We start from the raw sequence: 23,507 nt of genomic DNA, 5'->3' as shown, positions 1-23,507 counted from the left end.
GTGGTTGGTGGAAAAGTGACTAGTCATGGAATTAGATTCCAGGAGTCTCGCTTTGTAACTCACTCAGCCAGTCCCCTGGAACAGGTCACCGAACGTCTCTTTCCTTTGTCCTGGTTGTAAAGTAGAGATAATAACATGTCATGTATGTCAGGAGGCTCCACGAGATCATGAATGTGAAAGTCAAGGCAAGGGGTTATTACACTGTCTCTTTTGTTTTTGATGTGGAACCTGGTTCACAAACAGGAAGCTTGGAGAGGATGTTAGTTTAAGAACCCAGGCAGAGTCTCCGCTTTACTTTCATTTGGGGGTTCTAAGAAGATGGTGATCATGATGATGATGAAGGTGATGATGCCAGTTATTTACTAAGCCATGATTCTCTGGCAGGCTCTGGGCCAAACACATTTCTTATGTTAATGTACTTAATTCTCCCAACAACCCATGAGATTATCCCCACTCTAAAGTAGCCAGCCCTGGTAACTCCATCACATGACTGTGCTCTAATTTTCTTCACAGCACTTATCACTAACTAAAATTAACTCATTTATCTACTTGTTTACCGTCTGTTTTCCCCAATTAGATTGCAAATTCCAAAGAGAGAAGAGCCTTATCTGTCTTGTTCTTGGCTGATTCCCCAGTGCCTGGAAGAATCCCTGACTGGCACACAGAAGACGCTCAATAGACCCATTTAACAGATGAGGAAATAGGCTTGGAGGGGCTAAGTACCTTTCCCAAGGACACATGGTTACTCGGGTCTGTCAGGCTATGACCCTGTTGCTCCTTCCTCCCATAGTGCTACAGATTCTGTGCTGCGGCCTGGTGGAGACCTGATGGCTAGAAGGCTGCCCAGAGCCACTTCCTCTCCCTATACCCTCCTCCCCCGTTCCCCTTTCACCTTCTGATGGCTGAGGAGTTTGGCCTTGGACAGGGACACCAACAGAGAGTTTGTGGAGGCCCTTGGGGAAGGTGACCGCATAGGTTCCAGTCAGCTGGTTTCCCCTCTTTGTTCTGGCTCTGTCTCCCATTAGTAGGGCTCATTCCTTCCTGGAACCCTTTTCACATCCTTACCCACTGGGCCCTCAACTCTCGATTCTAATCTTTAAGAGAACAGGGAGCCAAAAGTTTTCGGATCCGTATTTGGCACTGAGTCAATGCTAACTAACCTTATCCATAGCCAAGACTTTCTAGAAGCCAAATGCGTAGTCTTGGAACGTGACACTGATTGGTAGCATACTTGGGAACCAGGACTCTAGAGCTCCCAGCGCCCGGCCAGAAACTCTTCCATTCATCACACTTCCTCACTCAGTCCCTCTTGACTTGTGTGGGTGGGAAATCCCTTTCTGTCTTGCAGTGGAGGATTGGTTCAATTTATTCCAGAGGAGGGGAATTGCCAGAATAAAAGAGCCATTTGAAAGGAGACTAGCATGGGGTTAAGAGCTGCGTCTTGGAGTCCAACAAGTCCAGGTTCAAGGTAAGCCTCTGCCACTTACTAGCTGAGTGACCTTGAGCAGGTAATATCACCTGAGTCTCAACTTCCCCTAAACCTATTGTGCAGAGTAGATAAGATGATGCAGAATGATAGGTGGGACAGTGTCTACCTATGGTAAATTCTTGAGGTATGGTAGCTGCTGTGTATCAAGGAATCAGACTTTGGGATCCCGACAGGATGGATTGGAGACCACTGTAGACCAGAAAAACCCTCCAGATGAACAGCAAACATTGTGTGTCCTTTCGTTTCTGATGTGACTTTATCATTGTCTTCTAAAAATTAACTTTTGAATAGGGTAAGATAACTGATAGCTCATCAAAGCCGATAATGGTCATTCCACCAGAGTCAGCAAATTGGGGCTCCAGGCCCAGATCTGCCAGTGACTTTCAGGGTGACCATGTCTTGTACCACGTTGCAAGCCTTTGATGTCTAGCTCCAGGCTGGGCCGAGAGCACCATTTTTTTTTTTTTTTTTTTTGGCATATTACTCCTTTATTAGAAATTATAAATGAGGAATTATTTCAACACCTGAAGACCAAACTGCAGATTCCATAGGCTCAAGATTTTTGACATTCTGGAAAGAGTATTCTGTAAAGTATATCCTTTCCGTGGCATGGCACCATCATTCTTTTTGTATTAAGCACTTGTTATGTGCCAGAGACAGTTTTAAGCATTTTTCCTGTGATGTTGCACTCAATCCTCATCATCCTACATGGTGGGTGCTTTTATTAGACACATTTTATAAACAAGGAACAGTGCTAAGCACTGGGATTCCTTGTTGACCTGGAGAGTGGTCCACCAGGCCTTTCCCTGTTTCTCCTGGGCCCCCTTGGTTTAGGAGTTCCATTTAGGCTGGTACTGGGAGGGGTTGGGGGCAGCCACCTGGCCTTGCTCTGTAAGTTCCTCTAACCCCAGGCCCAGGAGGCAGCTGGGAGGGGCCTTTTCTCGCCTCTCCATCTTAAGGCCCTTGATTTATAGAAGCAGAAACTTGAGATGTGCCTCCCTCTACATGCCCCTGGAGCAGGAAGGTTTCTGTCATCTCTCTTTCCTGTGTGATAGCTCCCTCTCCCTCCCTTTCAGAGCCCAATACCCCACACCCTAGGGCTCAGTGAGATGGGAGACACTGCCCTGGAAGAAGCCCCTAGAAGAGTGCCACCCTCGGCCTGTCTGGGTGTGGCCTGCCTGCTGTTCCTACTCTGTGTCTGAGAATGTAGGCTTGAGCTGTGGGGCAGCAGGAGGGCACTTCCTGTGGTGTGACTTGTGGAGGTCCTTGCCCACCCACCAGTCTCCCACAGTGCCTGCAATTCCACAACTAGAGAATTTTTCTGTTGTGGTAGGGATTGCCCTCTTGCACTATGGTAAAGCTGTGTGGCTTAGTGGAAAAGGTGTGGCTTTGGTACTAGACAAGCCTGGGTTTAAATCCTGGTTGTGTCATGGACTAGTTGGGTGATTTGGGGGCATTTTCTTACCTCCTCCAAGTCTCGGGTTTCTCCATCTGTGAACTGCAGCAAATGATCCTTACCTCTAAAGTTCTTGTAAGGAGCAGAGCTGATGAGTGGAAAGTGTTCATATATAGTATAGTAAATGGCAGCTGGCATTATTCCTATGTCTCTAACATTAGAGAATCTATGAGACTCACCTAGAAAGGGGGGCACCAGGGCACCAGGACACCAGTCTCAGGAGCTCTCTTTTCTCAGCCTGGCTGTCCCCAGCTTCTCACCTACCAGTATCCTTCACACATTCTTTGCTCTAAAGTGAACATATCCAGAACTTTCCCACCTCTATGCCCTTTTGCTCATGATTAAGAGCATGTTCTACACCAGTGATTCACAAAGTGTGGTCCCCAAACTACCAGCATCAGCATTACCAGGGAACTTAGGGGTGGGACCTGGAGATCTGTGTTTTAACAAGCCTTCCATGTCATTCTGTTGCAGTGGAAGTTTGAGAATGCTATTCTATATTACAGCATCATCCTGCTCAAGCTTAGCTCAAGCCACTCACTAACCCACTGACTGGGACCTTGGGCAACTCCCATAACTTCTCAGAGCTTCAGTTTCCTCATGTATAAAATAGGGAAAATAATAGTACATGCCTCACAGTGTTGTTGTGAGAATTAAATGAGATAATCCATGGAAAGTGCTTAGCTCAGTGCCTAAAACATGGTCAGTGTTCAATAAAGATTAGACATTATTTTTACCATCATCATCATTAACCTGTATTATGTTCCTATTCCTGGGACACGCACCCTACATATCTGAGTGATATAATCCCCCATGCTGAGTGTCCCCAACTAAAATGTCTGCCTCCTCCAAAGAGTCTTTCCTGATCTCTTGCCTTTGAGCTTATGTGGCTTGTATTTGTCCAAGTTCGCAGCGCAGTGCCCAGGTTCTGCCTGCCTAGGGGTGCCCTGCAGCATTCCACTCCAGTTCCTGGCATCTGAGCAGCTGCTTGGGCACTCTACAATAAATGTTGGTCTGAAATGCCCTTTCCCAAGACCAGGTTCTGCCTATGGCCTTCCTTGCTCTGGCACTTTCTGTCCCTCACCACACTCTCTAAGTTGAAACGATCTCCAGCCTTCTGTGTCTTTCTCGGTCTCGAGGAGAATTTCATCAGAAGAACTCATGCTGAGTTACCTGGAAATTTTATTCTTTGCAGCTTGTCATTGTTATTTCCCATCCTTGTTACACTAGTTCCCCTTGAATAAGTATCTACCGTGGGAGCATTTTACTGAATCTTCTCTGAAGCCTTGCGAGGTTGGGATTACAGTCTTCGTGTTGTAGATGAGGGAACTGAGGCCCCAGGTCTACAGCTTCCACATGGTAACATTTGGTGGTGACCCGGAGCATCTGACTCCAGAGTTTGGATACATCCTACTGCTCCGTCTGCCCAATGATGACAGAAGAAGCAATTTCAAGTTTTCAAGGCTGGTAACTCTCTGAATTCCCGGGTGTTGCTCTGAGGCTGACCGTTCACGGAACTTCTGCCTGGAACAGCCTGAATGTGACCTTCCTTATTTGCCTTTCAGTTTCAGATCTGTACGGCTGCTAAAGAACGACCCAGTTAACTTCCAGAAATTCCCCTACACTAACGAGGATGAGGCCTGGAAGACCTACCTTGAAAATCCCTTGACGGCGGCCACGAAGGCCATGATGAGAGTCAATGGAGACGATGAGAGCGTTGCAGCCCTGAGCTTCCTCTATGATTACTACATGGTACACTTGCCACCTCCGGGCACAGCCCCTCTAACTGACTGTGTGTCTTCGCTTTCAGGCCTCATGGCTCACTAGCCCACCATGACCACCCCTAACCCCTCACCATGTTCTTTCACACCTCTGGGCCTTTGCACATGCTGTTCCCTCTGCCTGGTACCCTCCCCTTTCCCCCAGCTAAACCGTACTCTCAGCTTTGGGCCTCAGCTTCAATGTCAGCTCATTCCACCGGAGGCGAGGAAGGCTTTCTGGGGTCTCCCATTCTGGACCTGCCTCCTCTGGGCACCCTCAGCAACCACCATCCTTTTCCTTGAAGCTATCCTTAGAAACTTGCTGTTTGTGCATTTATTCCCCCATCTCCCCCATGACACTGAGCTCCTGGAGGGCAAGAATCATGTCATGATCATTACTGAGCCCCTAGCACCCCATACTGCCTGCCACACAGTGCTCAATACATATTGATTGAATGGATCAATGCCTTGGCCTTACACACCACAGAAATACCCACAACCTACCATCTTCTTTCTGCCCCTGTACCTTAGGTCATCCCAGTTGCCCTGTCATCCCCACCTGCCTATTCTAACCCCACCACCTAGAACATGCCTTTTGCTCTTGAATCCATTCCCTTCTTTCAGGGCCCTTCCCAAGGCCCACCTTTTCTTGGAAGCCATGCTGCCACATCACCTCTCCCTCTCCTGAGTGTCTCACTGTCATTCATACCCTCGCTGCCATTATATGCATTGTAATACCTCCTGACAGACCATATTTTATTGTTCTCTAATTGTTTCCTGGGCCTTGGCCTTGACTCTGGGAGACTGTCAGTTCCTGAGAACAGGAATCAGGCCCTCTCATATATGATAAGTGTGCTTAAACCTGTCAGTAACCACAAGTACATAACACACGACATCACGCCTCTTCCAGTGCCTGTGCCAGACATTGCTAATGGATTACAAACTGTATTCTCACTGAGGGTATGTGAGGACACAAAATCTTTTTCAACCTAGTACTCCAGGCAGCCACTACCCATCTGTCTGAATTGTCATATGACAGCAAACTTTCTTACTCTTCCTAGGCTGAGTTATTGCTCCAAGAGACTTTCCCAGATCTCAGGCTGGGGGACATGAATAGCTAAATGTTGTGATAACTGAATCTGAGTTTGAAGATTTAAAGCCACCTTGTAAATAAGCCCTCAAATTCACAGGCCCAAGGAGTAGTTTATCTATTCTACTACACAAAGGAAGGTAAACTCTCTGTAAATTCAGAGGCCAAGGGGGGAAGTGGCCTCAGATATGAGAAAGCCCCAAATTATCTCTCTTTGGTTCTCATCCTGGAGTGGTATGGTTACCCTACCTTACCTTCTCCCCAGCAGACTGATAACATCCTCATAGCATTTGATGGAAAAGAAATTGGACCTGACTGCCTCAGCCCGGGGACATGGTAGGAGCCAGAATTCTAGGTCTGAGCTTAAACTCCAACCTGGGATATATAGCTTGAGGTTGGGCCGTAAAATAAAACCTAGCACCATCTCCCCTGGGCAAGAGGCCATTCCCAGGGCCACAGTGGTGGGGACAGGCTCTGAAGGTGACGCTTGCAGTGGTTTATTGCAATATAGTGTTCCGGTGAGATACACCTGCCCCCGTCTTCCCATCCCAGAGCATGTTAGATTCAGAGCAGCACTGTGTACAGTAAAGACATGATCTAATGGTGTGGAAAGAGCTCCAAGTTGGGAGTTCAAGACCTGTTCCTACCACAAGCTGGCAATGTGGCTTTGGGCAATATAGTCCTAAAGGTGACCACTTACCATTTCTTACTGAATGCTGGTTACTGTGCCAGGCGCCTTTCCTCATGCTCTTCCACGGGGTGAGACTAAGAACCCAGGCGTTGGAGTCACTAGGCTGGGTCGGAGACCTTGTTCTGGCTTTATTAGCCTCAGGGAGCAATGACCTGGATGTTCTAAGATACAACAATATTATGATCATAATCATGAAAGGTAACATTTACATAGTCCTCTCCATGTGTCAGGTGCTGGTCTAAATACTCAGAACAGTCCCAGGGGTTGGTATTACTATTATTATTCCTGTTTTACAGATGAGAACAATGAGGTGAGAAGGGTTAAGGGACGCGCAAGATCACACAGCCAGTATGTGGCAGACCTAGGAGCTAAACCCAATAAGTCCACACTCCTAATCGCTAAGATGACGGAGCCTCTCTTGCCTTCAGTTTCCTCATCCATATAATGGGGATAACATTAGTAGACATCATAGAGTTGTAGGGCTTAGATTAGAGGACACAGAGAAGGCGCATGGCACAGGGTCCAGTGCATAGGAAGTACTCCATTAAAGAACAGTGAACATTATTTTTATTAATAAATCTTCGCAATCCCTTTGAGGTAGAGTTCATAATCCCCCACTTGACATATGAAGAAACTGAATCTCAGAAAAGCACAGTCATTTATCCAGAGTCACACAGCACTTTTAAGTGGTAAAGCTAGAACTTAAGCTAGGCCTTCTTGACTCCAAATTCCATGATTCCTAACTGCTAATCTTGGGGCACTTCTCCCCACTCTGTAACTTGGGGCTCAGACTAAATGATGGCCTGGCAATTCGAAGGACTGGTGGGTTTTCTCCCAGTGACCAAGGTAGCTACCCTGCCTGGCCAAGTCCCCCGGAGGGGGTTGAGGCTCCTACCAGCCAGATCTTACCCAAGAGCTGTGCATAAATCCTTGCTTCCTCTCCTCTCAGGGCCCCAAGGAGAAGCGGCTACTATCCTCCAGCGCTGGGGGCCGGACCGACCAAGGAAAGAGGTGAGGCTCACCGGCGCCACCATCTCTGTCCCTTTGCCCTTCCCCACCCCCACCTCTAGGCCCCTTATCCCCTGGGCACAGGAGGTGCAGTCCCTAGGGCCCACTGTACTCTTAGGGGCCCACGAAGGCATTGTAATCTATTTTAAAGTCAGAAGAAAACAATGAATATGATCCAACCTGGGTTATATTTGTATTTATACCAATGCAATTGTAAAAGGTTTTTAAAATATTTTTATGGAGGAAGGGATCTATGAAGGCAAAAGAGAGTAGGGCCCACAAAATCATAGTGAGACCTTGCTTGAACACACAGACACACACCCACACACACACACCCACACACACCCACACCCACACACAACCTCCCACACAAAGATGCAAAACAGCCCACTGAATTCTCTCATGTCCTCTCATCACACACACACACACACACACACACACACACACATCCTAGGTGCCTGTAGGCCATGTGGGCTGGAGTTTACTGAAAACAAACTTCAAAGCCCATAGTGGTGGAAAAGCCCTGATGGAAGCTTTTCTGTCCTAGCTCCAAAACCCTCCCTGCAGCCTCAAACGGAGGGGACACCTATGTTCCCGTATTTCTTTCCCTTGGCTCTCTTGGGCCTCTGCCTGGCATTAGTGCCTTGGGGCACTGATGTTCCTTTTCTTGTAGAAAGCAGCCCAGGCCGTGCTCATGGCCAGATGGGCACTGGAAGGACCCTGCCCCCCTTTCTCCACTTTTCCTTTCCCCCCACTGGGCAGGGCTTCTGATGGGAAACCTTCTGGTCTCCTCTCTGCCTTCGAGAGCATCAAACTAACTGCTAAGGCAGGCATTGCGACTCTTGCAGCTGCCTCAGGGCCCCTCCACTGCTAGAAACTGTAGGCTTTGGTGCAGGAGACTTTTCTCAAAACTAATTTTTTAAAATGTTGTTAGCTTTTCTGATTATAAAATAATACCTACTTGTTATAAAATATTCAAACTCTGTAGAAACGTATAACATAAAAAAGGAAGGAAGGAAGGAAGGGGAGGAGGGAGGAATGAACTGGTAGATTACATAATATATTTGTTCATCTGAAGAAGATTGTTTATAGGTGTATGCCAGTTTTAGGGAAATTATGAATAGACAAGTAGAAAATTATAAAATGAAAAAACTCATTAATATCTTAATTCCAATAACAACAAAAGTTTTTCTAAGAAAAGTTATAGTAAAATATTTAGCCAGCCAGGAAACAATATTTGTATAATTATAATAATTAAACTACCTATTGTTGTAACTATTTTTAAATTTAGTTTACTTTTTAAAAGTAAATTTGGTGTAGTAACAAAATAAATATCTAGGGCTTCCCTGGTGGCGCAGTGGTTGAGAGTCCGCCTGCCGATGCAGGGGACACGGGTTCGTGCCCCGGTCCGGGAAGATCCCACATGCCGCGGAGCGGCTGGGCCTGTGAGCCGTGGCCGCTGAGCCTGTGCGTCCGGAGCCTGTGCTCCGCAACGGGAGAGGCCACAACAGTGAGAGGCCCGCGTACCGCAAAAAAAACAAAAACAAAATAAATATCCGTACTGGGGCTGGGCATTGAGAAACAGAAGTATGGTGGTGGGAATGGAAGACTGGCACAGTTAAAGAAGAGCACCCACTGATAATAGAATCATCTTATTATAAGGTCTGTGTGTTCACTCAGTGTCTCTGATTCTGTGAATCTCTGGGCCTTATGTGTGAAAATAATCTGTCTGGCTCTTTTGACAACCAAATGAGGACCATATGTAAAAATTCTTTGGATTCTGTAAAATTAAATGCATTAAAGACACTGTTACTTTTGCTAAAAAATAAAGTAAAAAAGTAAGTTTCTTGTAATCCTACTTCCCTGCCCCCCTTAATAGTTTGGGGTATATCCTTTCAGACCTTTTTCTCAACGTACATTAACTGTACTCACAAATACCCACTCTTGCCCACACCATGGATGACTCAATGCGGTTTTTTTAGTGTGGAGACATTTGACTCTGGATAAGAAATAAATAATTAAACTTTCAGTTTTTTAAATTACCAAGTACTGTAATGGATAAAGCAGACATTTGCCCCCTGAACTCTGAGCCTGTACTTGGTTCCATTCTTGACACCCTCCTCCCTGCTCATCCCTGTGACACACTGGCTTGCTGCAGTATCTTGTTTCACACATGTTGGTAAGACCTAACATTACAATGGATTAAAAGAGGTCAGTATGTCAGTGTGATGGTCACCCTCCAATCCAGCCAAGGAACCCCCGCCCCTCAGAGAGAAGAGGTGCACCCACTTATCCCTCCTGTCTCTCCTCAGGTACTACCATGGCATGGAATATGAGATGGACCTCACCCCCCTTGAAAGTCCCACGCACCTCATGAAATTCCTGACAGAGAATGTGTCTGGAGGCCCAGAGTACCCAGATGTGCTCAAGAAGAATAACCTAATGAGCTTGGAGGGGTCGGCACCCACACCGGGCAAGGCAGCTCTCCTCACCCCAGGCCCCAGCAAGCTGGAAGCTGGCTCTGTGGACGGCTACCTGCTGCCCACCAGTGATGTGTATGATAATGGCTCCCTCAGCTCCTTGTTTGAGAGCATTCATGGGGTGCCTCCCACACAGCGCTGGCAGCCTGACAGCACCTTCAAAGATGACCCACAGGAGGTGAGGGCCCACCCCCATATCCCTCACAGCATCCCTGGGTCTAGTCACACGTGTACAGAAGGAGAGAAGACAGCGAGGCGGTCAGAGCTTTGGAATCCATGGGAGAAAGAGTCCTTGAGCTGAGGCAGGGCTGCCATGTATTGTTGTCCAGGTTGTACACTATACAACCTTCACTGTTGTATGCAGTGGCCCTGGGCTGAGGTCCCAGCAGAACTGAATGTGGTCATTTATTTTCTCTGGCTTGTGTTTCTCTGCAGTCGCTGCTCTTCCCAGATATCCTGAAAACATCCCCGGAACCCCCATGTCCAGAGGACTATCCCAGCCTCAAGAGGTAAGTCAGCCTCCCTGGACCCTTGGCCACCTGGGCAGTGGGCTGCAGAAAGACCCTACTGTCCTCAGAACAGGCATCGTCAGTGAATGAAAAGAGGGGAGTGAAGGCACATAAAAGAAGAGAGTCATTTCTACATCCCTTTCCTGGGCTGTGACAAGGACCTCAGAGCTCAGCACCCTGTTAGAAAACCAAGGTTCTGTTGTCCTAGCCTTCCCTATAACTTTGTCACCCCTCAGGGGTCTCTGGTTTCCATTATTCATTATTCAGGAGGATTGTGGCTCAACAAAGCCATTAAATAGAAACTCTGAAAAAGAGGAAACTGAGGCCCCGGGAAGTAAAGTGATTTACTGAGGTCACATAGTAAGGCCATAGCAGAGCCTCGGGCTTCCTGCCCTGCTGCCCTTTGGGATCCTCCTGCCTGGAAGCCCAGCCTCACTCTCCTTTCCCTCCTCCCCGCAGTGACTTTGAGTACACCCTGGGCTCCCCTAAAGCCGTCCACATCAAATCGGGTGAGTCACCCATGGCCTACCTCAACAAAGGCCAGTTCTACCCCGTCACCCTGCGGACCCCAGCAGGCGGCAAAGGCCTTGCCGTGTCCTCCAGCAAAGTCAAGGTACTTGGGCAGTAGGTGCGGGGGTCGGGTCAGCCCTGCCTGCCAGGGACCCCAGGGAGAGGGTGCTGTTGTATGACTGCCCGTTGCCATGGAGTGGGGGAAACTAAGCCAAAGGGCCGGGCCCCTTGACCCGGGCTCTGGCAAGGGATGAGGCTGCCTGGGCCTCTTCTGAGGCTGGGGCTCACAGTGACTGCTGTGCTTGCAGAGTGTGGTGATGGTGGTCTTCGACAACGAGAAGGGTCCGGTGGAGCAGCTGCGCTTCTGGAAGCACTGGCATTCCCGGCAGCCCACCGCCAAGCAGCGGGTCATCGATGTGGGTGAGAGCCCGCCTGAACCCTCTGTCCCAGTCTCCCTTCCTCTGTCTCACAACACACACACACACACACACACACACACACACACACACACACACACACACACACACACCCCACTTAGGCCTTGCTTGCTGTGCCCCTTTTTCCCAGCCCCCTCTGACCTCTGCAGGACTTATTTCTGACTCCAGCCGCCTGCCTGGCCCCTGTCTCCAGGTCAAACGCTGTGGGGTTTGCAGGGATTTGCATCTGTTGGCTGGAAGCAATGACCTCTCTTCTGTGTTGCTTTGGGATAAACAGGACCCTGGGAACCCTACTAGTGTCAGATAAATACACCCCTGGGATGCTGACCTGCTTGTCCCCATCAGGGGGCTTGGCCAATTGAGACGCAAATGCATAACAGTGCAGGCAGTGGGTGATTTGGAAGGCTTGACGCACAGTGCAAGGGCAGTTCTGCCTTGGAAGCTGGAACCTTTGGGCTTTGTCAGAGGGAAGGGGACAGGGGAAAGGCCTTCTGTGTGTGCCACCTTGTCCCGGGCCCCGAGATGAGTGGGAGGCACAGTCCAGCCTCAGATCTCCAGGTTCTGGCTCTATCACTCTCTCCCTGGCTGTGTGACCTGTGTCACCTCCCCTTCCTGGGTCTTGGTTTCTTCAGCTGTCCATTGGAAAAACGGCAGCTCCCCTGCCTGCCTACAGTGCTGTTTCTTCCTTGGAGCCACGTGTACTAGAGAACATAATACAAATAGGGATGATTCAGTGACTTATCGGAGAGGCCAGTTAGTAAAGTGGTTAGGAGCTTGGGTTCAGGAGACAGACAGAGCCGGACTCCAGTCCTTACTCTACCTTTTATTAGCTGTGTGACCCTGGGCAAGTAACCAAACTTCTCTGAGCTTTATTCTCCTCATGTGTAAGCTGAATATTCAGAGCATTGTTGTGAGGATTAACTGAAGGCTTGCCATATTGTAAGTGTTCAATAAATGGCAGTAGTGCTATCATCTATTTAATGTGACTAATTCAGTACTGGTAGCACTGGTACGACGACTTTCACTGCGGCTATTACTACCACTATTACTGCGATTATTACTGCTACTCCTGCTGCTTTGTCTGGGAGATGTCCTAAATCACAATCCCGTGAAAAGTATAAGCTCCACCACAAAATCACGAGGGCCCTGGCCTAGTTGGCAAAGTTAAGGAGTCCCTCTGGAGTTTGGACAGATCTGCTTCTCAGGCTGGACCTCAGTTTTTCCACCTGTAGCTCAGGGCACAATAACTAATTTCCTCCCTGCATTGAAGCATGGTCCTTGGGGGAGAGGATACAAGTCCCTGCCAAGAACAAGGCCCACCCCCTAAATGACCCCTCCCCATGGGGCCCCCGAGTCCCTTCCCTTCTGACTCTCCTTCTGGTCTCCTGTGGTTTCAGCTGACTGCAAAGAAAACTTCAACACTGTGCAACACATTGAGGAGGTGGCCTATAATGCACTGTCCTTTGTGTGGAATGTCAACGAGGAGGCCAAGGTCAGTGCTGGGGGCATGGCCAGGATGGGGCTATGCTGCCAGGAAGTCCCCATCCTGGGAAAAGGGCTTACCTGTACCTAGGATTGTGGCAGCTGCTCCGATGAGGGCACCAGTGGAGGAGGCAGGATACATAGCGGTGGAGAAGCCAGAAACGCTAGGCCCACCTCCCAGCTCTGTGACCTTGGACAGATGCCTTAGCTGAAAATTGGAGTGTAACCATAGCACCAACTGATAGGTTGGCGTGAGGATCAGGTGAGATAAGGAAAAGGTAGAGCACAGCCTGGCACGTAAGCAGTGGCTGTTGTTAATTAATCCAATCCACCTATTTACCAGATAGGAAAACTAAGCCTTGCGCCGTGGCCACACAGCAAGCTGCTGCTGACGCCAGGTTTCCTGACTTGTGGGCTAGTGCAGAGTGTTGCAGGAGAAGTGCTTTGGAGTCTGGTAGATGAGGGCTTAAACCCATTACCTCACTTCTTGAGCGCATAGGAAGGGAAGAATAATCTGCCTCCTAGAGTTGTGGTGAAGATCCTATGAGATCACGCACATCAAAGAGACAGGCACGATGCCAGGCCCATCGGAGAGGCCTGAGAAATGGAGCCTCTGGTGATTTTTTTTCACACCAGTGATTAAGCCATTTAGTGCTTGAGACCAGCCTTGAAGTCACCGGTGCTGCAGGGTCCCTCTGTGTCTTGGTTTTCTGTTTGGACAGGTGGCATCATGGAAAGGGCACTAGTCTGCGAGCTGGGGACTCGAGTTGGGTAACCCTGGGCCTGTCCCTTCACCTACCTGGGCCAGACCTACCCCATCAGGCCAAGGCTGGGTCTGGCTCTTGGCAAGGGCCTTTCTGGCCTAGAAAAGCTGGGGACCTAATCCCTGTCTCCCTGGCTTGCCTCATGGGGCGGTCCAGGCTGCCTGGAGAAAATGGAGGTGAAGGGACTCTGAAAACAACAAAGGGAGGCACAAAGGCGAGGGATTATTATTATTCAAACAGACACCAGGGACTGGGGGAGGAGCTGGGGCCTGCAGTTCAGGGAGCGGGGGAATGAGTTTCGTGGGAAGGGAGAGGTGGGTTTCGGTTGGGATTTTCTCACAGCCTCTTAAGCCCCCAGGCTTGGGTCTTTCTCAGGCGTGAGCTGGGTGGGGGCTGTATTAGGGCTGAGCTGGCTGAGGGGGAGGTATGTCTGGCATGCACCTGTGGGCCTGGCCCCCCCAGCCAGGGAAGGAAGGGGGTCTGCTCAGGTACCACACCCCACCCCCACTTGTACAAGTCAGGGTCATTTCCAAGGGAAATGCCCCAAGGAACAGGGGCCAGCCTGGAGTGGGGTCTGGCCTAGGGTCCCACGGAGGAGTCAGCAGTAGGCAATCACTAGGTGAGCTTTTGCCAAGAGATGCCCAACTAAGACTGACCCCAGACTGCCATCAGCTGCACATAGGCTTCGGGTTGAGACTCCAACTGTCCCACTTACAACAACAGTTACAAAATATCCAAGCCCCCTAGGTGTTCTACCAGCCTCACAGCCACAAGAGGTAGGTTTAATTGTCCCCATTTTGCAGATAAAGAAACTGAGGCCCGTGAGATTTAAAGGACTTATCCAAAGCCACATGGCTTGAGTGGCAGAGGTCTAAGTGGCCCGATGTCCAGGCTCATTCCACCATGCCACCCTGCCCAACTCCCTGTGGAAACGTTAACAAGTCACATCCATGCTCAGAGCCTCCATTTCCTCAGCTGTACAATGGGGGTGACTGGTTCAGCTATGGCTAGAGCTGGTGGTTGCCGTGCATGGAAGCAGTGTCTCACTCTCTGTGGCCCAGGGCCAGCAGGAAAGCGATCTTCTGGAGCTGGCGGGGAGGGGGATTTGGCCCTTCTCTACCTCCTTGCTCTGAGTTGCAAAAACAATGGGCTCTGGATTTTAAGCTCCTAAAGGACCCTTAGTCTCCCTCCCAGGGCCTTGATCCTTTGGGCTGCCCTTGGCAATCTAGTGGAAGCTGCATTGTCCACTGATGAATACCTGAGCCCAAACTCCGGTTTCCTTATACATTCCCTGTGTCGCCTTGGGACAGCTGCCACCCCTCTCTGAGCATCAGTTTCCCCGTCTGTAAAAGAGAGGTGGTGATGTTTGCCTTCCAGGGGCGTTGTGAAGTTAAGGGTGCCCACCAGGCACACAGTAGCCTCCATAATTATACAGGGTGGTTATGGAACAGCAGGCCTGGTGACCTGGGTCAGCTGTTTAGCTAGCTCCCTCATCTGTCCCCAGGTGTTTATCGGCATCAACTGCCTCAGCACAGACTTCTCCTCGCAGAAGGGGGTGAAGGGTGTCCCCCTGAACCTGCAGATCGACACCTACGACTGTGGCTCAGGCACTGAGCGCCTGGTACACCGAGCTGTCTGCCAGATCAAGATCTTTTGTGACAAGGTGGCTGCGGTGGACCCTCTGCTGGGCCCTGGGAGGGAGAAGGGCCAGCCCCCACCTGTGCATCCTCCGCAGCCATTCTGGGCGTGTCTGTCTCTGTTTCTTGCTCTCTGAATGTCTCTCCTGTGTGCTTGTCATTCGTCTGTCTTGGTTTCTCCATGTGTATTTTCCTCTGCTCTCTGCATTGCTGTCTCACCCCTTCCTCTCTATGAAGGCCTCCGTCTAGATCTCTGTACATAGTTCTACAGGTTTCTTTTTCTCTGTGTCTGTCTGTCTTTTTCCCATTTCTCTTTCTTCTTATCTCTCTCCGAGTCCCTTTCTCTTTTCTGGTTCTCTCTCTGTTCCTCTCTCCCCACACCTCTCTGTCTCTCTCAGTTTCTTCTTTCTCCGTCTTTCTATTTCTCTGTCTCTCATGGTCTACCTGACCTCAGGGCTGGGCTGCACTGGGCTGGGCCAAGTGCTGGTACCTTCCCATCTCCTGGTCTCACCCTGGGGAGAAAGCAACACCAGAGGGCTGGCCCACATTTAAGAGGCAAAGCAGCCAGCCCCTCCCAAGACCGTTGGTGACCCCCTTTCCCTTATCCCCCACAGGGAGCGGAAAGGAAGATGCGGGATGATGAGCGGAAGCAGTTCCGGAGGAAGGTCAAGTGCCCCGACTCCAGCAACGGTGGTCAGTGGGGATGGGTCACAGCAGGGCAGGTGTTGGGGTGAAGGGTATAGGAGACTAGAGCGCAGCGGTCGGAGGCGTGAACGGAGGGACCTCAAGGCACAATGCCTTTCTTTTCCCATCAGGCATCAAGGGCTCCCTGCTATCTGGCTTCAGGGGCAATGAGACCACCTACCTGCGGCCTGAGGCAGACCTGGAGACCCCGCCAGTGCTGTTCATCCCCAACGTGCACTTCTCTGGCCTGCAGCGCCCTGGAGGGGTGAGGGTCTTGGGCTGAGAGAGGGTTGTGGCCCCTGGGTGGGGCTGTCTTAGCACAGACCAGCAGGGAGCAACCTGCTACTCAGCCATTACAGGCCAATTTAGATGTTGATAGGTCCTGATATCATCAAATTATCTTTATTGAATCCCAGGGGACTAAAAAAAATGTATATATGGTCATATAACTTCAGTGACCTTTTCTGCTGAAGAGAAGAATGTTAATAAAGAAATGGACCTCATACCCATCGAAATGTTCGCTCCTGGAGCACACACAGGGCAGGTTTCTAACATCGGAGTCCCAAGTTAGACTGTAGCCGCATCAAAGCTGGGTGGATGATAATCATCACAGCAACACTTGTGAGCACTCACTTTACTCCAGGCGCTGCTCTAAGTGCTTCCCATGCATTATCTCCTTTATCCCTCACTGCCTCCCTGTGAAGTTGATAATACGATTCTCCCCGGATTCATGGCATGGAAATTGAGGCTTTGAGACCAAAATTACATAGGACGTGGCAGAGCCAGGATTGGGACCCAGGCAACCTGGCTTCAGAAACAGTGCCCGTTACCATGAGTTACACCACCTCTCAACACAGGGAGCCATTTACCAAGCACCTTGACCGGCCCGCGGTGCCGGGCGCAGCCTTTTGCTGCATTGTCTCATTTCCGCCTTACCTCACCTGGGCAGCCCAGCCCAGCCATCCTTTGAGGTAGAGACTGTTATTCCCATTTTCCAGGCAAGGTCACTCAACAAGTCAGTGGCAGAAATCAAGACCCCAGAGCCTGTCTGTGAGTTTGCTTCCATATTAAACAATCTGACTGTTGCCTTCCACTGAGATCCCACCGTTTAGGTGGGAATGTTTGCAGAAATGGCCCTCGGTGTACAGATGCGTTCAGTGCAGTGACTTCAAACAATAAGATAGATTATGGTGCTGAAAGAGCAGCCAGTCCTGAGGTCAGCCCTGGCACACATTCAAAGCCTTCTCTGTGTCCGCCACACCCCCTTCAGCGCCCGGAGGTCGTTCTGTGGCCCCCATAGCACAGGAGGCTGCGTTAACCCACTGTCTGTCCCCAGCCAGAGGCCTCAAGTAGGGGGATGACCACCTGGGCTCAAAGCCCCCTGTGGGAGGAACAAGTGGGGCGCCAGTGCTTGTGCCTGTGAGCCTGAGAGAGGGCACCAGGGGAGCGGGAAGGCAGAGAGCCCAGTTCTGAGCCGCAGTTCTGCCCCCGTGGTGGTGCCCCAGCGACCCTGCCCTCTCGGGGCCTGGGTGTCCTACCTCACAGGGCTAGTGATGGCTGCACCAGGTGGCACAGTGCCAGGCACACATGAGGGTTCAAAAAGACTCTGCCTCTTCCCCGTCCACTTCTTTTGCCTCAGCTCCCACTACCTGGTTACCAGCTGCAGGACAGTCTGCAGTTTCAGCCCTTCTGGGCCTGCTGGGGCTCAGATGGGACTCACTGATTCTGCCACCCTCTCCTTAGCGCCTCATGTGCTCACAGAGTCCTGACTCATCCAACTGGGGCTTTGTACTTCCTTTCAACTCAAGGTCTCAGCTCACTTGAGGGGACACATCTGAGCAGAATGAGCTAGAAAGCCATTGAAACTGCATCCCCCCGTATCTCCCCACCAAGATTGTTCATCCCAGAAAGCCTCCAGCAGCTGAGGGCTACTCTCACCTTCCTGTATGTGATGGAAAATGTCTTTCTCTTCATTGCAGGCAGTGCCCTCAGCAGGACACGGCACCTCCAACAGGTACGGAGAGAAGCAGCCAAGGGCCTCACGTCCCTGCCTGTCCCCCCTTTACTGCTCGTAAGCTCCCAGCCTGCCCTTCCCTTTGCTGTCCCCCAAGCCAGAGGCTGGGCCCAGAGGAAGCAGCCTTGAGACTCTGCCCCCAACCCCCAAGCTAGACTCATGCTCCTTTCTCACTGAAATTGCCTGAGTTTTTATGGGTTTGTTTTATTTGAAAAGTTGGAGAATCTTTGGCGAGACACCTGCTTGTAAAATGGGAAAGAGAAAGCCTCTGAGATGGTGGTACAGATTCGGAGAGTAGGGAGGGGAGCTGTGTGGGAAGACTTAGGGGAGTCAACCCCGTGTCCCCTCCCCCCACACCCACCAGACTCCAAGAGGCCAAGGGGGTGGCCAGGGCCCCTTGGTCCTTCAGCCCAGGATGGACCTCCACGTCCTTCCCTCTGTCAGCCACAGTCCCTTCACCTCTTCAAGCCTCAGCTAGAAATCTGTCAGAGGAGGAAAATGGCCTCATGAGGATGAGGCAGATATGAGAAGCGGCATGTAATAGAATCTTTGTAAATGGGAAAAAGCGCTTTATGAAGATCGTGTATTGTTGATATCAGTCTCCTCCTTATAAGCAAGAAGTACTTTTCATAAGGTTCTTTCACACCGAATTATGTCACTTATTACCTCACAACAGCCCCAGTGAGTCAGGCAGGCAGGGGTTATTGCTCTACTTTATAGATGAGGAAACTGAGGCTCAGAGGAAGTGAAGTGACTTGCCCAAGGTCACACAGCTTTTAGGAAGCAGAGGCAGGCTGGAAGCTAAGTCTGACTCACTCTAAAATCCACAGGCCTCCCTCCTCCCACTGACTCACGTCCAACTTGATTCTTTCAAAAAAGAATAATATTGATGATGAAACAATAGTCCATATTTATGGAGGGCCTGCTGTGTGTCATACACTGTTCTAAAAGCAGTGTGCATTATCTCCTTCAGCCTCACAACTTTATGCAGCACCCTGCTATAGATGGGGACACTGAGGGGCTGTCACCCTGCTAGTGAGGGGCAGGGCTGGGATTTAAACCCGTGCAGTCAACTCCAGAAGCTGCTCCTGTAACCTCTGTCCCACTGCTCTGTGCCCCCCCTCCTAGGGTCTTCTTCACCTCTGGGGCCCCTCAGACTCTGGGTTCCTCACAGGCCTCTCCTTGCCATTCCCACAGGCTGCCTCTGAAGCGTACCTGCTCACCCTTCACCGAGGAGTTTGAGCCTCTGCCCTCCAAACAGGCCAAGGAAGATGATCTACAGAGAGGTAGCCTCACTCCCACCCCGTCTGTCCTCTGATCCCAGCCCCAGCCCCCCATGAGGCCTCCCCAGACCCTCAGACTGATTCTGGTCCAGGCAGCCGGGGCAGCGTCCACCCCAGCGGGGGAGAGCGCAAGGGGCTGCTTTACTCCCTGGAGTTTGGGGCTGGGCCAGGATTCGAGTGAGGGGGTGGAGCGGGTAAGGAGGGCATCCAGGGTGCTTGGAGAGACGGCCACAGAGCTGGGGGGGGGGCTTCTGCCTCTGACCTTGTTTGAACGTGGGCGTCCTGGGGCAGCTGGTAAGGCAACAGGCTCATGATGTTGGGCAGTTCCTCCCCACTTTCTCTAATGGGGGTAGGAGTGGGGTGGGTTTTCAATACTTGGCTTTCTGTCTTTGACGCAGTAAGTCTGTGACTTCCTGAGAGAGGGGTGCTGTAGCTGACCATCAGGAAGAAACGAACCACCAAGCAAGATCAGAAGCTTCCAGCAGCCTGGAACTGAGCCTTGCACCCCACTGGGTGTTCTATCAATACTGCCCACAACAACTCTGTGAGATAGTGGGTGGAGCTGCCTCCATTTTCCATCTGGAAAAAATGAGGCTCAATGATATTAAAAGAACTTCCTCAGGGTCACAGAGCTGGCAGGTGGCAGAGCAGGGATTCAAACCCACCAAAATCAGCAAAGTCTGAGCAAGTGTGTGGGACCTGCAGAGCCAGGTGGGGTGTTTCCCAGCTGGGTACAGACCCTCAGCAAGGATTTGCTCTTTTTGCAGAAATCAATCTTAGGTTACAACTAATATTTTTTAAGATTCTCCCACCCCCAGATGTTCCCTTGCACCACTAAAAGCCACCCCTTTGCTTCTCAGTGCTGTTGTACGTGCGGAGAGAGACCGAGGAGGTGTTTGACGCCCTCATGTTGAAGACCCCGGACCTGAAGGGCCTGAGGAGTGCGGTAAGAGGCCTTGTGGACCCTGGCCGCGGCCCTCTCTGCACTCCCATCTCCCCTGACTCTTCGTCATGTAGTTCCGATTTCCCACAGGAAGACTCTGGGAAGGAATATGCTGGAACGCTGGCTTTCTGGTGGCCCATCCGTCCCACCCATCTGAGGGCGCCTGTGGGGCCCCGCTGGTGGAGGTGTGCCTCTGAGATGTTATCTCCCAGCCAGAACCCGGGCTCCACCCTGGGAGTCGCACACACCATAAATCCTCCTTAATCTGATGGCTGCTGTCTGACAGGCCAGAGCTTTTTGTTGGCTTTGCAAACCTGTTTCTATTTTAATGGGAATGAAACCCCAAAAGGCCAGGCCCCAGAGATACCCTTTTTTCTTTCCCAGAGGGCCTCATTCCTCCAGCTTGTGGTTGGACGGGGGGCACTGGCTGGGGCGGCTGAAGGTGGTGTCTGGGCAAGGAGACCTTCCCCAACCCCCCAAACCGCCAGAGAGCAGGTGAAACAGCCCTGAACAAAATCCACAGCAGCTTTGTGGTTCAGCTAAAAATTGAGCAAACACAGCCTCCGCCAGTGCCAGCTGTGTTTCAAGGTCGAACCACGCAGAAAAAGCCAGATGGTTCTAAGATGTCAGGTTAGGGAAGGGAAAATGAATCAAGTGATAACATAGCTACCTTTTATTGAAGACCCACTATGTGTCAGGCATCTTGTCAGGTATGCCGCATTTGCTAGCTCACCATATTCTTAACAACCCTGAAAAGTGGGTACTATTAATGATCTCCTCATTTCCCATAAGGAAATAGCCTCCCAGAGGTCAGGTGACTTGCCAAGGTAACTAGAAGTGACAGAGCTGAGGTTCCAGTCCAGGCTCTTTCCACTCGGCTGTGTTATCCTGTTCTCTTCACATAGCATCAGCCCTGCTTGGCACCAGCCCCGGGAAGTTGGGCTCACAAAAGGCCATTAATGTTACTAGAGTATAGACTCAGAATCTTTGGGTTGGACAGTACCTTAAAGGGTCAGCTCCCCATCTGGTGCCCGAGCTCTCTCCTCAGTAGCTCTTCCAAGTGGGTGCCCACTCTTTACTTGCATACTTCAGGGATGGAGAGCTCATCTCTTTGGGGGCAGCCATACAAAGCAGTTGTCTTTGTACAACATATAGTTAGAAAGCTCCCAAATTCTTGCTTAGACTGACTTGAGATCTTCCTGATAGCCTCCAGCCACATTGCCTGCCATTAAGATAAGTAGTCTAAGAACTTTTCTTGCCTGGAGAGATCTCTGTCAAGGCAGAGACCGGTTGAGGAGCTGAATCGGCTCCTCTTCCTGAAAGGCCCAGAGAGGACAGCCTCAGCCTGAAGCTTGTTGCTTGCCGCTCCCTCTGCAGCTCCAGGGCAGCCGAGCTTTCCCCAGGGATGGCGCTGGGCCGGGCCCTTGACAAAACCGTCTCAATTCCTGTGCAGAACCACCTGTGTGTACATCCCATCATGGCACCCATTTTACAAATGAGGAAACTGAGGCTCCATGAAGTAAGGTGACTTGTTCGGAGTTCTGCAACCCCAGGTGGTGGAACTGGGACCGGACCAGCTCTGTCTGCCCCACAGGAGACTTCAGGAGGTCTGGGGAGAAATGGGCTGACTCTGTGTGAGCTCAGCCAGGTTGCTGAGGCCTCTGAGCTGCGATTTCCTCACTTGTAGACTAAGCTCCATGTCCTGGGATGTGATGGCGGCAGGAAATCTGGGTTCTAGGCTGGGCCTTGGGTGCGTAGCTTATCTTCAAGTTCAGCATCCTCACCCATCAAATGGGGTAAATAATTCCTGCTAGAAAGTGTAAGTGTTTGGGTTATCCACGCACCCCCCACCCCGACAACAGGACAAGAGCATCCCTGTTGCACCACTTCTGAAGTAATAATGACCATTTATTTGAGTACTGACATTTATTTAGTACATACCAGGAACTGTCCTAAGTGTTTTACACAGACCAATTCATTTAATTCTGTCAACAACCCTATGAGCTAGGCACCATTTCCATCTCCACGAGTGGTTTGCACAGCTGGTCAGCTAGCTGGTGAGTGGGGAGCTCTCAGCACTGGAACAATCCAAATGTCTGATGATAGGCAAGGGTTGAGGGAGATGGCAGGTGACCTTTGGAATAGTTTACAGCCACTAAACGTGCGGTCGGTCAAGAGCTTGTTGTGATGTGGGAGGAGGCTTATAACACACAGTGATAAGTACAACTGTCTGCGCGGGGTATAAAAATACCCGTGCACGTGGCCAAAAGACAGGAAGGAGTACACCCAGGGGTTATTAGTGTTTATCTCTGGGGTACAGGGTTATGGATGAGTTATAATTTGTTTCACTGTATTTTTCTACAATATGGGTATATATTTTATAATCAGGAAATTAAAAGTCATGATAGAAAAGACTGGTATAAACCCCGTTTTGGCAGCAGATGGTGAATCTCCTGTCATCCTCTTCCAGATCTCTGAGAAGTATGGGTTCCCTGAGGAGAACATTTACAAAGTCTACAAGAAATGCAAGCGGGGGTAAGTGCCCAGCACAGCTCTCCCTCCTCACACCCCACCCTGCCCCTTTCCCTCTAAAACATTGGCTCAGGGAGCTCCCGGCAGGTTCGCCCTGCCTGTCAGAGGCCTGCTGCTCAGAGCTGAGCTGTGTTTGTACTTGGCTTTGTGGAGAGGTGGAGGCGATGTGGAGTTGGGGTGGGGAGCGCCCTATCAGGCCGAGGCCACCTGCAGAGACCAGACACAGATCACTGTTGGGAAGGAAAGGAGTGGGGGACAGATGCAAGGGTCTGCATACACCACCTACTCAGGGGGACGGGGAAGCACAGGGCCACATGTCAGAAATAACCAAGGTAACCAAGTCATTTGACTATAATGGTAATGATGAGAGTGACTATCATCACTTAACCACCTACTATGTGCCACATACTAGGCTAAGCTTATTTCATTTAACCCTCACGGCCATACCGTGAGGTAGATACCATTACACACATTTTACAGATAGGGAAGTTGAAGCTCAGAGGTGATAAGCAATGTTCAGAGGGGCAGGAGCAGTGGAGGAAAGGTACAGAAGCAGAAGGGCCCAGCAAAGTTGCTACCAGCTGAATCAGAGGGTCCGAGAAAGAAATGGTTGGCGATGAGTCTGGGAAGGGAGCTGTGATTGCACGTCATTTTTTTTTTTTTTTTTTTTTTTTTTTTTTATTTATTTATTTTTGGCTGCATTGGGTCTTCGTTGCTGTGCGCGGGCTTTCTCTAGCT

General features: G+C 50.5%; 1 protein-coding gene across 1 annotated transcript in view; it reads left to right on the top strand.

Moving 5' to 3' along the window:
- The window catches only part of GRHL3 (grainyhead like transcription factor 3), a 36,168-nt gene that overhangs the window by 7,581 nt on the left and 5,080 nt on the right, over positions 1-23,507 (top strand). Inside the window, exons 2-15 of the mRNA XM_007459157.1 lie at positions 4,511-4,697; positions 7,436-7,497; positions 9,807-10,152; positions 10,410-10,483; positions 10,943-11,096; positions 11,302-11,413; positions 12,828-12,922; positions 15,181-15,339; positions 15,928-16,006; positions 16,129-16,262; positions 17,977-18,011; positions 19,209-19,297; positions 20,155-20,240; positions 22,708-22,772. Coding sequence (XP_007459219.1) covers positions 4,511-4,697; positions 7,436-7,497; positions 9,807-10,152; positions 10,410-10,483; positions 10,943-11,096; positions 11,302-11,413; positions 12,828-12,922; positions 15,181-15,339; positions 15,928-16,006; positions 16,129-16,262; positions 17,977-18,011; positions 19,209-19,297; positions 20,155-20,240; positions 22,708-22,772 — 1,677 coding nt within the window. The remainder of the gene's footprint in view (positions 1-4,510; positions 4,698-7,435; positions 7,498-9,806; positions 10,153-10,409; positions 10,484-10,942; positions 11,097-11,301; positions 11,414-12,827; positions 12,923-15,180; positions 15,340-15,927; positions 16,007-16,128; positions 16,263-17,976; positions 18,012-19,208; positions 19,298-20,154; positions 20,241-22,707; positions 22,773-23,507) is intronic.

The sequence above is a fragment of the Lipotes vexillifer genome, unplaced genomic scaffold (genome assembly GCF_000442215.2).
Source record: "Lipotes vexillifer unplaced genomic scaffold, Lipotes_vexillifer_v1.1 scaffold496, whole genome shotgun sequence".
Classification (NCBI taxonomy): Eukaryota; Metazoa; Chordata; class Mammalia; order Artiodactyla; family Lipotidae; genus Lipotes; species Lipotes vexillifer.
Note: the sequence above shows the minus strand (reverse complement) of the source record. Positions and strands in the feature narration are given on the sequence as shown.